Here is a 13,698-nt window from a genome sequence, read left to right on the forward strand (position 1 = left end):
TGTTCAGCCTAGAGAGGAGAAGGCTCTGGGGACACCTTCCAGTACCTAAAGGGGATTTACTGGGAATGTGGAGAAGGACTTTTTACAAGGGTGTGGAGTTATAAGGGGCAACAGTTTCAAACTGAGAGTAGGTCGAGATTAGGTGTTAGGGACTAAGATTCCTTACTGGGAGAGTGGTGAGGTGCTGGAACATGTTGGCCAGAGAGGTAATGGACACCTGCTACTTAAATTGGATGTGACCCTGCAGGGACTCAAACCTTGTCTTCCCCAGCTGTGCCTCAGTGCAGATTAAATCAAATAAATGCAGAATAGGAAGCATCTAAGCATAGAGACAGCTCTTTGGCTTTAAAAGTAGGATTGTTATTTTAGTAGGGGAAAGGTCCATTTAAGGAACTGAGATCAGGCAACTTTCCTTCTTTGGTGGGGCTTAAGTCAGAGCAAGGCCCTGCACACCAGGCAGATACAGAGCAAGTTTTCCCTGGCAAAGACCAGAATCCCCAGCCTCGTGCAAGCTTGAGTTAACACAAAGGAACATCCGAGTAAAACAAACAAAAAAAAAAACTTCAAAGAACCAAAGGCAAAATTTTTAAAAAATTTATTTCCTCAATATATACACAAGAATTGACATACTCCTGTACAAAGGTGTAAATGGTCTTTGATGTGATTTGTTGTGCATATGCAGCTTAGTAGACAGATTTAACATTCAGTTTGAATCTCAGTGCAAGTAGGCACTAAAACATCCACCATACCTTCAAGGTATAAAAAGACATACCAATTTTACAGGTTTCTCCAGCATATTTTGTTGCAGTGCAAAATGCTATGAAATAGCATTCTATGCTTCTTTAGAAAAGTCATATATATTAAACACATATTGCACTTGTCCCAACCAAAAGTGTAACAAGTTGTACTTACTGAACTAGTTTGATATGTTTTAAAACATTGCTCACATACATACAGTCCTTCCTTCTGGCTATTTGTGCCCAATATGTGTAGCTTTTAGCTCAAATCTTAAATAACTATTTGTAGCTCTTTGGCTAATTCAATTCTTTTTGAATAGATTGGTAAGTAAAAATTACATCAGATTAATGAAACAAGAAAACTCTCTAAAACCCTTTTCAGTCTTTTTTCCAGTAGCACTGTAACTAAACACATAAAAATCAGTATTGTTTAAATTCATAATGCAAATGTATTGAACAGCAACCATTTCAGACAATTAATTACACCCCTATTTTCTGGAAAGGTATGAAACTCCAGTCCTAAATATGTACATATTTTTAAGATACTTCAAGCTGCTAAGCTAATATTGCACCCACAAACATTTTGTGCAATACCACAGGCAGGACTTTGACTTCTGTACATCACTGGCTGCCATGGGGCATATTGGGAGAAGTGGTGCAATGCTGCATTAACTTCAGAGAACAAAGTCCACAGGACTGAACTACTCAATGCAATCTGTGCACCCACCAAATGAGAAAGAGGTGAGGGCAAATAACATCAGTCTCACTAGATTTGAGTTTCCCTAAATCCTTACAAGCCTTGAGATTTAAGGATCAAGTGCATTTGAGTGCAGATGCAACTTTGTGCTCAAGATATTTATTCAAAGCTGAAAGGTCAGGGATTAACTTAGGTACAAATTTTTTGTTTGTTTTTTACAAATCAGTATGAACAAAGTTGCTACTACAACCATTGACATATAAAAGCAAAGGAGAACTAAAACACAGGACTAGCTGAATGCTAGTCCATGTCTTTACAGTTCAGGGTTACCAGCAAAACACCTCCACCATTAAACTTCTTCCCCCTTCTTCACCTTACAGGAGTACACTTACTCCTGTCACATACAAAATTAATATTTCTTCCATGAAAACATTTCTGCATTAAAGTCAACTCAGTCATTCAGAACCTGAGTGTAAGGAAATTCAATTTCTGGTGCTAGAACACTCTCCAGAGCCTCTTCTGGAGCCATAGAACAGCAGCTTTCTAAAGGCAGGTCCCCCTCTTGAATACTACTGGATACAGAGTCCTGAATAAGGCAGGATGCTGTTTATACAAGTAGTGAGATTAAATCCTAATTTGATGCATTTAGGAATTCTTTATACAGATAGCATAAATCTACACTACCTGTGTGGGTTGAGTGTTCATGTCTCACAGAACCCAACCAGCTGGGCTTTGGATGAGGAGAACAAAGAGAGAAGGTTCACAAGCTGGAAGGCTGATGGATTACAGGACCTGGTTCACATTCAGGAAGGTTGTCTTCTGATCTCATGTACATTAGGAACACAGTGACAGTAGCAAAGGTAGCCGCATTGACGGGAAAAGCACGGAGAAGCGTGGAGGTGAGGCCCCTTGTGAACACCCTCCAGCCCTCCTCGTGGTAGCTCTTGCGGGCGCAGTCCAGGATGCCGCTGTACTGCGCGACGCCGCCCACGCCGTCGGCCTGGAGCCGCGACTTGACCACGTCCATGGGGTAGGTGGAGAGCCACGACACGATGCCCGACATCCCTCCAGAAAACAGCAGCTTGGGAATAACGTAACTGTCTTCAGCCTCACAGCCTAAATACCGAGTCATGCAGTCATAGGTCAGGAAGTAAAAGCCAAAGCTCGGAGTTTCTCTTATGAAGGTAGAAACCATGCCCCTGTTGATACCCCTCAGCCCTTCCTTTTGATAGATTTTGATCAAACAGTCCAGAGAATTTTTGTAGTTCTTCGTTTTTAGTTTATATTCGCCTGTTCCTTGAAGCTGCATCCTTGTCTTTGCCAGCTCCATGGGACAGCAGATGATGCACTGGATGGCCCCTGCTGCTGACCCTGCCAGGAACTGGTTCAGAGGAGTGTCTTTGCCCAGAGCACGGAGGGTGTTTCCTTGCACTCCGAACACCACCGCGTTAATGAACGTGAGTCCCATCATTGGTGACCCAATACCTTTATAGAGTCCAAAAGCCTTATGGAAGAAGGGAGGGAAAACCTTTTTTAGCAATGGTGTGGATAACCTCCTCAAACTGCAGAACACAGCCTTTCTGGCTCTTTTTTAAGAGTGGCCATATCAGGACCACTTTGTTTTGTAATAAGAATTTCATCTCTGCCTAGGACACAAACATCTAAGCAATTTAGAAGTACAAAAATATAGTGGAAAACATTCAGAAAATAATCTTACTCTACCCAGAGACAAGTCTTCTGGCAAATCTTGTAATTTTTATTTTTAAATAATTTACTTAAAGCCTGAAACCAACTTTTAAACAATGCTCCTACAGTTTCAGCAGCAGCAAAAACACCTCACCAATTTATTCATCCATTGCTTAGACTCTCAGAAAACTAGTTATTTAAATAACTTCTAATTTTATTTAAAAAGTTAACCTCCAAATACCATCTTCTGACTTAGTGATCTTCCTGAAGTTTCTGGCAAAGTTCCGACTACAATATCTGCCCTACCGTGAGGGGAGGTTCAGAGCATGCTTTATCTCTTGATCTTCAACATTTGTCAGCTTTGTTTCTAACAGCTTTCCCACCCTCCTGAGCCAAAATACACAAAGATTTAAAAAAAAATACACAAAGCGATAATTTTGTACTTACAGATTCTTGCTTTATGATGGACTGAAAGCAATGGAAAGTCCCACGGTAGAGAGGTTTCTCTGCATTTTGAACTTGCAGACGAACCTATAAAAAGTTGTGTGAGATACCAATTTGTACATCAGGAACAGCCTAAAGGGTAAGCTACTGTCTTGTACCTATGTGGAGATTTTCTATAGCAATGCATATGCAAGAGCACGGGCTGGACACTGGAATGCCAAATGTGGCACAATTGTTTGAAAAATCTTGTGTAAGTGTTTTGAAATAAATTTGGGGGTGAAAACATGAGGGGAAGAGGATCATTAACTTCTTGTAACTATTAGGAAACCAGTAAGTGGAACGGTACATTGACATCTAGAATTTCAAACAGATGCTTTCCAGTACACGCTACAATAGGTACTTTCTTTAGCTGCCAATAATTCTTCTGTTCACACTAAGGAATGCCTTTGCAAACCTGAGACAATTTAATTTAAAAATTTATTTGCAAGTCATGCATGAGATTAGGATAATTTGAAAGGGATGGAAACTTTCTCTAATACCCATAGTGCTTCTAAATGCCAGATTTGGGCCCATTCACTGAGATCTGATTTTTTTTTTTTCAGAGTGTAGCTGGGCAGTGACTCTTAGGATGTCCATCTTCTTTACATATGGAAAGCAGTAAAAAGCCACTCATCATTTTAAATTTTAGTCTGTTTTAGTTTTTAGCCTGCTGAATGCAAGCAATTGGTGAGGGTGTAGCTGCTTCAAACCTTTAAATGTTAGCAATCAATTAACTTTTCCAAAACTGAAACAGTATGTTCTGCTGGAGAGATAAATGCTATTTAGCTGATGGTCTTAGGAGATCCCTTTTCTGCATGCTTTTTAACCTAAAATGAAAAATTTCAATTTTGGTTTTTCATGCTTATTTGCCCTCAGCACACTTTAAAAGAGTCTCAGTTCTACCTAGCTCAGGCGAAGCTCTACACTTAGCAAGTAACTCAATTGATTTCACTGGATTGATAAAGTTATAAATCTGTGTTTGATCTCCTGCATGGAGGGCTGTAATGATCTTCAGAAAAGAAGCTTCTCAACCATGTCATGCTGCTGCTGCAATTCCAAGGCAAAAAACTTCAGTCTCTTATTCTGAGCAAAAGAAAATTTACATCTATCTGAAAGATTCTTGAACTTAATTTTTCTTCATGGTTGCCTAAAGTAATAAAAAACCACCACAGCAATGAAAGACCTGTCATATGTGTGTCTAGAAATAAATTTATGGAGGTGGTTTGTCAGAATCCTATATTCAGAATCCTATATCCTAGGTTAGCTTTCTTCAAAGCAAAAATAAATTGACAGTTTTAGTGTTTTTCCTACATGTTATTTTATGCTTTGTAAATCAGAACTTTACATTTTAGTATGTACATTAGCGTATGCTAGCCGTAGTGAGAGGCTGAGATCACCTTGGGTCTTGCAACATCTCAGCATTTAAAATCAGGCTTACAGTAGGATTCAAATAAATCCTTTGTCACTTCAGGTGACTTTTGAGAGTAGACAGACTGTCAAAACTCTTAAAGAAGCAGGTCCACAAGCAAAGGCAAATCTTAACAAGCTGTCACAATTCCACAAAGGTTTTACTCCATTTAGAATTTACTGCTATTGTTTCAAACCTTGTCTGTGATTTCCACACGTAAGGGCTTTGGGGGATTTGCAGCTTAGAAACCTTCTTACTTTATCTTTTCTGCTTGTGTTTAATAGTTTAGAATTAGCCATATCTATGGGCTGAATTTCCTAGTGGCATACAGCTCCCTCTATTTTTGTCTAAATAATTTATAAAATATTAACCAATTAAACTTTGTTGTCGGGTAGAATACTTAGAGTACCGACTCCCCAGGTCTAAGAATGAAAATCCTCTTTCTCTTGAGCACAGTGCTGGTCACATAAGGGTGCCCACATTAGCAAACTGCCATGTATGGCAATGAGTGCACATAAAACTTGCATTTTCATGTGTGAATGCCACATTCAACAAGCTCCTTAGTGTGTACAACTATAAGAAAGGTGAATCATGTGCAAAGTTTATCCACCTGTTCCTCTCATTACCCAATATTCTATCTTCCTTCTTATGGGAAAACACTATTGTGAAGGTTTTAGGTCCACTAATAACACCCAGTAATTTCACATCACTAAAGACTTGCATAAAGGCACTCGAGACTAAATAAAGAAACCCAAAGCACTACATCCTCAAAACAGTCCAAGCATTTAATAAGGTGGGAAATCAGTGACTTCAGAAGTAATTGAGCAATGAAAACATCATCCAGGAATATGTAATGGATTAGACCTCAACAGCAGTGTGCCTGAGATTCAGTTTTAGAGGCACTGTGTGTGGGACTGTATACAGCCAGAAATGCATAGCAGAAAGAAGGTTCAGAATAAAACTACATTAAAAAAGGGATATTTAAACCCCACTCCCTCCATGCCATAGCTGTAGAAGAGGGACACATTGGTTTAAAATTAAAAAGGGAAAAAGCTTCATGAATCTTTCAGTTCTTTACTCGAACTAATACATTTGGGAATAAATTAAGACTGAGAGAAACAGAAGTGTTCACCTGGGCTATACTTACTAGGTAACTCTCCCGTGATGAGGCTTATCTGTCATCTACAACAAAGTAACACTTTTGCTGTTAATGAAGACAGCCCCTAGCTCAGAAAGTAAAGGCAGTTAAAAGCAAAAAAGCAATTTTATACATTACATCAACAAACCAGGGATAAAGAGTTTGCCAGTTCTGAGATCAGCTCAGTTGCAGGTTTGGCAGGGTGACTTCACCAGCTTAACGTCTCCCTGCGTGTCCCACCATCCCCCTCCCAGCTCTGTGAAACATGAGCACCAGCCAAAAAAAACCAAAAGAGCTTAAATGCCAAGAGAGATGTAAAATTTTGGCTTATCTAAGCAGTTTTCCCATTGTTCAGTTATATTAAAAATGCACAGTCTAAGGTGACTACCAACTACCCCTTTAAATACTGCAGAACAATAAAAAGTTAAGAATTAACACATATACATACACAAGTTATGTAATGTCTTTTTTTTTCCTTAAAGGGTGGTTAGTTTTTCCACATACAATGGTGGCTATGCCAGCTAATAATACAAATATTAGTATTTGTTTTAACAAAGTAGAGATAAACATGTACAATACCTTCTAAAGGATATGAAGATATAATGTGTCATGCTGGATTTCATAAAACATTTAGAAACAAATTATTTCCTCTATTGTGAAGTGAAGTGCTTTTTTTCCTAAGCTGCTACATCCATTTTGCAATGACATATCTGCTGAAACCAGCATGGGAGCCCCAGTTTTTATAGTTAAATGTTTAGCTTCATGCAATAGAAGCTGTTCCAATTTAAAACAAAAACAAAACAACAAACCAACAAACAAACCACCAACTAAAACCTACACATGGCTACCTTTAGTCTGAGCAAAGAATTTTAGCAGTTTTACTGGATTCAATGAAATGATTGATCACCTTCTGTTAAGCATGTAAAACTTGGCAGAATGGGAGAAAAAAAGACAGCTGGGCTTGTATTACCATAATAAAAATTGTGCAAGTCTGGATGATGCCATTCCTGAAAATATATTCTAGAATTCAGCTGAATTATTTAACTGTCAAATGTACCACATCCTGAGCAACAAAAAGACAGATTTTACTGTCTGAGCAGCTTGCACTGCAAGCTTGTAAGGAGGATCAATAGCCATTAACTCAGAAATTCTGGACTGAATTAACCATGTGCTGGAAGACAGAATGTGGAGGGGTCCTCGCTAACACTATCAGCCCACAGCCTTTGCATATCTAAATTCAGCAAGGTAAAGGTATTCCAAATTTAGATCTACTACAGGGCATGCTGTCTGCTGCAGTCAAGTGACCTGATGTATTACTTTAGCAGGGAATACACTGATATCCCTTCTCCTATTCTTCAGTGCAAGACTTTGGATAAGGCTGCCAAAAGATGACTCAAATTGTCATTCTGCTCTGAAAGATGGGCTTGGACTCCTGAGAGCCCTGGATGAGGAACCCTCCAGGAGATCTCAAATCTTGTCTTTACAGTAGCTGCAGTATGTGTAACACACACACCTAACCATCAGAAAACCAATTTTAACTTGGAAAATTATAGAAATATATAATAATACTTGGAGGAAACAGCCCCCAGACAAGCTCCATGCTGTAGATTTTTATTGACTTTCACCTAGTGCTACAAATTAAGGAGTAACAGCAGAGCTTGAGGGGAAAACAAAACACCAATCTTTCATCATACTAAAAAAGCGGGTTTGAGTTACCGATGCAGGGAGAGGCATTTTTAGCAGTTAGCGTTGAACAGCTCCAGCGAAGCAAGCTCAGAACAAAATTTAGTTCAATGTAAAGTTGTATTTCCAAATACTACATTGTTACTGCACTGACCTTGCAGTTTAAGGCCAAGGCTTATGTTACTAAGTTTTCACTTCTGAAGAGCTGGAGATTGAAGAATCTAAGACAGTAGTTGTGGATTTCCCCACAGATTTACACTCCTACAGTGTCTGGGGATTTTTTTTCCTCCCCATTGCTTGGAGAAACTAAGTTTTCTACTTAGAGATAGATATATTTCATAATCAACCCACCTTAACAGTGTCAAAGGGGTGTCCCACCAGCACACCAGCAGCACCTGAAATTAAATAAATGCCATGGTTATTACTCTGAAGTTTCTTCCTGGGTCTGGAGCTCCAGCAGCCCAAGCAGGACCACCAGCCTGAGGTGCAAGTGCGTAACATGGTTGGCAAACCAGTTAAAGAGCATCGTACCAAGGCAGGAGATAAGAGATCTACAATTTAGTCCTTCAGGTCAATACCAGGTGCCTTTATGCTTCTCAGGAAGCCTCTGAGCCCCAGGCAGGGGTTGAGCTGTGTGACTACAGACTGTGCAACACCACATGGAATGTGCAGCCATGACTCCTGGCCTCAGCTCAAGGCAAGTCCAGAGGGCACAAAATGCAGGTTTCCTCTAAAACACGTTATTTCAGGTACATATAGTCCTGTGCAGGCACAGAGCTGGCAGGCACAGAGATGCAAACATCTCTAGAGGAAGCAGCAGAACATTAATGCTTTCTGCCCACAGCCTTTCCCGACACGACAGCAGCACTTGCAGAGGTACCACACATTGCTTTATTCTAGCATCAAAGGACTTTCTAGAAGCCACCTGCAGGCCTATTAGTTACACCAATCTGAACACAGGCATTTTGCACACCCAGGCTGGAGCAAGGAACGAGGACCCAGCAATCCCCAGTGACCGCTGCCAACAGCGAGAGCTACAAGGGCATCCCGCACCTTCCCACGGCCGTGGGGGCAGCTGCCCTCCCTGTGCCGGGGAAGCTGCGGCAGCAGCACCGTGCCCGCCCCACGCTGGTGCAGTGCTGGTTGTTTAAGGGCAGCACAGCAGCAACACAGCCCAGGATAGAAAAACAGCAATGTGCACCGAAAAGCCAGCGGTACGGCTGACCCGCGGGGAACCCCGGCAAGGCAAGGAGCACTAGATGAAATCAGAGAGATGCTGAAAAAAGGAATGTAAAACATGTTTGCCAGGTTGGGGAAAAAAAACAGCGAGCGCAAATACCCGAAAAGACGCGAGAGTAAGTCTCCGGAACACAATTTAACAACTGCTAAATATAGCAGCGTCAGGCCGGCCGCAGGGCCCTCTCCATCTCAAAGCTGCCCAAGCTCGCTGTGCCCAGCTCGGGGCTCCCGACCCCGGAGCCCATCCCCACCTCCGCTCCTTCCATCCCCGCGGGCAGAGCCCGGCGGAGCCCCGAGCGCTTCCCCCGCCGGGCTCGGCCCCCGCGGCAGCGGAGCCGCTCTCACCGCCCCGGCTCCATCCTCCGCTCCCAAAATAACCGCGCGCCCAGCCCTCCGCGCCGACCCGCCTGCCCTTCTTCCGCATTTTAAACACATTTCGCTCTATGCCCTTCTACGCCTCTTCTCTATTTCCTACCATTTTATATTTTTCCCCCCTTACTCCCTTAACCTTTTTTCTGCCTTTTCTTTTTTTAAATTATCCTTTTCCTCTCACCCCCTTCTCCCTCTCGTTCCTTTCCCCTTTTTCTCCCCGTCCCCCACCATTTGTAATGATTATTTCGCATACGCTACACGACAGCGGGGAGGCTGCAGACCGCGACACTCACCGCCAACGCAGCCCGCCAGGAAATCCAGCGCCATGCCGGCAGCCAGGGCTCCGCGCTGTGCCGCGCCCCCCGCCCGGCCCTTTCTACCCTCGGGGCCGGGCCGCGCCCGCGGGCGGAGCGACAACCGCCCCGGGCCGCCCCCGGCACCGCCGGCCGGCTCCCGGCGGGGACGGGATGGAGGAGCCGCTGCCGGCAGTGCGGAGACTGCGCTCCGCTCCGGCACCTCCCTCTTCCCCCGGTGCAACCTGCCGCTGCCTTCTCTGCCACAGCTGCGCAATGAGCCAGGAGGAAAGGCGGAAAAAAGAACTGGGAGGCTGGGGAGGTGGTGGGTGGAGGGGGTAGAGCATCACATCAATAGCACCTCAGTCGTTTTGGGTGCGCGGGGAGGCTGTCCTGAGGGGTCTTGCTTTCTGGGAGAGGCATCCCTGGGTGCTTGTGGGTGGAAAGCCTGAGGAGCTGGCAACATGAAGCCTTTGTTAGGAGGAAAGGCTGTTCAGCCTGGAGAAGGCTCCAGGGAGACCTTCACAGCAGCTTGGGTTGGAAGGGGCCACAGTGGGTCATCTTGTCCAACCTTCCTGCTTAAGCAGGGTCACCCCAGAGCACAGGATTGCATCCAGATGGTTCTTGAATACCTTCACTGAGGGGAAATTCCAGACCATTTCCAGGAAGTCTATTCTGGTCTGCAGTCACTGCACAATGAAGGAGTTCTTCAAGTTCAGACAGAATTTCATGTGCATCAATTTCTGCCCATTGTCTCTTGCTCAGCACCAGCAAGAACCTGGTCCATCCTCTTGACACCCTCTCTTCAGATACTCACAGACAGTGACTGAATCCCTTCTCAATGGTTTCTTCTCAAGGCTGAACAGGCCCAGCTCCATCAGCCTGAGAGACGTGTTTCTGTTCCTGGATCAACTTTGTTGCCCTTTGCTGACTCACTCTTGGAGCTCCCTGTCCCTCTTGTACTGAGCAGCCCAGAGAAGGACACAGCACTCCAGGGCTGAGTCACCCCCCGTCGACCTGCTGCAGTGCTCTGGAACATGTTGTCAGAGAAACTGGACACCCCTCCCTGGAAGTGTTAAAGGCCAAATTGAATGGCACACCAAACCACCAGTTCTAGTGAGAGGTGTGTGTCCCTGCCATGGCAGAGGGGTTGGAACCGGATGGTTTTTGAGGTCCCTTCCAACCCAAACTATTCTGTGAGTCTTTTACCAGACTCCCCCACAAAATATTGTCCCAGAATGGTTGCACCAGCAGAGAGGGGCCTTGTGCTAAATGCTGGCCCCATGGCACAATGGCAAGTCTGGGAATGAGACCCTATCTTTGATGATGAAAGCCACAAACGAGTAGCCTGCTGGCCAGGGCTTTGCAGAGCCCCGGACCTCAGTGTTTGTTACACAGCACTGCTGCACTTCACCCTGCACAAGGGGCCTCTCCCTCCCCTCAGGCTTTTCTTGTTCTGCATTAATTCTGCTTTCCTGCTAACACTGCCTGGCTTCAGGGTGCCCTGATGCCAGAGTGTTTAAATGGGGAGCTCAAGCTGTTGAGAGTTTGAAAAGGGAGCCCTGTTTAAGCTGCTCGTTATTTCTGCAGGCGATGTCTGAGAAAGGGGAATACCAGCAGCCTAGAACAATAAGTAGTCTATTCCAGCTTTGCTTAGAGTAACAGGATCTTCTTCAGGGCCTGCAGAGTCTAAATTGATTTTAGATAGTAGATTCCAGAAACAGAATGGAAAAGCAGATAGAAGGATTTTTATTCCCTTTTTGTAAATTTTAATTACTTTCCATAGTATGGCAGGTTTTTGTTTTTTTTTTTTTTTTAGGTGTAGCAGCTCCATTAAAAAAAATCAATAAAACCTTGCAGTTGAATAACATTAAAAATCAATCCAGCTTTTACCTTCTGTGCAAAGAAAGCACAAACAAATGAACAAAGACAAGGATGCTTTCAAAGAGGTCTGAAACTAGAAGAAAAAAATAAGAATCTGTCCCAGATTAAGCAGCTCTTGGACTATCATTACAATTAATAAAAAGACAAGATGTAAATGCAAAGCATTCAATGAATCTCTGACATTACCCTTATCTTCCAATCCACAGCTCATTTGGGCTCCTTCTCATCTCTAAAACCCATCAAATCAAATCAAGCACTGAGGTGTCTCTAGGATGGTTTGGGTTCCCTCATTCACACACCTGCCCTACCTGGGGATGACCAGCTGGTACTAGAGAGCAGGTGGATGGGCTGGTCCTGCCCTCTGTCACAGCATCAATGGCTTTGGGAGTGCCCACTCCTGCTCTGTCACCCCACTCCGAACAGGAGCCTTAGGTCTTACTGGACTCACACATCTGCAGACAGGACTTGAGACCAGAGACAAATCCCTGACCAGTAGTTTTTCCTAAAGCATTCTATGTAAGTATAAGTGGAAGTGACTTTCTGTGACACTTGTATACCCTGGATCCATGGGGAAAACTACAATCAAGTGCAGAGTAAATCCAGATGTTATAGGTCTGTCTTGTAGCACAAGGCTTGGAAGGAACAGCTTTGCCTAAAAAGTTCCTGGCCAAGCTGTTTTTAATCTGTTGTTCCAATCCTCTGATCTCAAGCAATCTGCCTCAGAGGAATTACCTTCTCTACTAGAAGTGGTTTTGTAATTCTAATGTTTGCTCACAGTGGTCAGGGAAAACATTTCCTGTCTCATTGTAGGCACTTCTAGGTTATCAGAAGATGGTTTCAGTCTTAGTCTTTTCTTCTCTGAATTATATTAATAATTATCTTCTGATCTCTGAATCTTAGCCCTTCTTTCTTCAGCTGATGTGGAGTTCTTTGAACCAAGCCCTAAGGCCTTGCTGAGTGAGTTCTGGGAGATTACCCTGGGTATTTGCAGACAACACTCTTGTTCATGTATCTGAATATGAGATCAGAGATTCACAAGAGACATAACATATAACATGATATGATATTGCTCACTTATGGGCAGCCTGTGACACATGATGTGCTCCAGATCCCTTCTGGTAGATCAGCCACAATGTTCCCTACCTTGACCTTGCAGATTTTTTCTGCAGTTGTTCCTAGCTGTTCATGATAAATTGCTTTTTCGAGATTGTATTTCCAGTTTGTCAAGATCACTTGAATTCTAATCCTGCTGTTGATGTTTGTGCAGCCCATCCCAGGTTGCTGCAATCTCCCAAGGCCTGTCTTGTTCCTGTATGCTTGAGCTGTTCCTAATAAGCTTAGTTTAATATTACAGAATGTTTTATTCAATGCTATGAGCCCCATTGAAGCACTTCAGAGGGGTGGCAGCCACTTTATGTACTAGTACAGAGAACATCAAGGACTTGTTGGTGTAAAGTCTGAGATGTCCAGGGCTGGTTCACTAAGGCATAAGCATGGCTTTAGTCCCACAGAGGGTCTTTTGTTCATGTTTTCTTGTTCGGGGTTTTGTTTTGTTTTCAGTTCAAGTTACACTTGTGAGGCAGCGCTGTGTGAATGTGGATGAGTTTTTTAATCTTGTGTGTGGGTGGGACAGTGGGTCAGTAGGGATTCTTGTATTTGTGTGATAAATGGAAGGAAGTATTAGAGCTCTTACAGGTGGGTAGTATTTCTTAGATCAAGTATTTTGAGTATTCATCCAGGGCCATATGTGTGCAGTATAGATATGCAATGTGACACAGAAGGAAACCAGATTTAGTGGTTCTCCTCTTTACTCAGGCTGTTTTCCTAGATTTTTCATAAGCTGTGTCTGATCTTGTGTCTGCCTTGTTGATGTGTAATGCCTCTGGCTCAGAGTGTGATGGCTCAGATGCCTGCTGGGACTCTTGTGCCCTTCAGGCTCCGTGGATTAGGCTCAGCTGTGGCTGCCTTCCTTCTCATTCTGCTAAGGCTGTTCCAAACATAATTTACAACTGCTGGGATGCATCCCCTGGAGTGCTGGAGTGAGGGATTGTGCTTTCCCTGCTTTCTTCTTCTTTGGG

The 13,698-nt window shown here is 43.5% G+C and overlaps 1 protein-coding gene across 1 annotated transcript; it reads right to left on the reverse strand.

Annotated features, from left to right (window-relative positions):
- Positions 1–578: 578 nt before the first annotated feature.
- SLC25A29 (solute carrier family 25 member 29) lies at positions 579–9,891 on the reverse strand. Its single transcript, XM_021549632.4, has 4 exons — positions 9,737–9,891; positions 8,184–8,227; positions 3,568–3,651; positions 579–2,938 (listed from the first exon to the last, which is right to left on the reverse strand). The coding sequence occupies exons 1-4, from the start codon at positions 9,768–9,770 to the stop codon at positions 2,195–2,197; spliced, it is 906 nt and encodes a 301-aa protein (XP_021405307.1). The 5' UTR covers positions 9,771–9,891; the 3' UTR covers positions 579–2,194.
- Between the last annotated feature and the right edge of the window lie 3,807 nt (positions 9,892–13,698).

The sequence above is a fragment of the Lonchura striata genome, chromosome 5 (assembly GCF_050655825.1).
Source record: "Lonchura striata isolate lonStrDom1 chromosome 5, ASM5065582v1, whole genome shotgun sequence".
Lineage (NCBI taxonomy): Eukaryota > Metazoa > Chordata > Aves > Passeriformes > Estrildidae > Lonchura > Lonchura striata.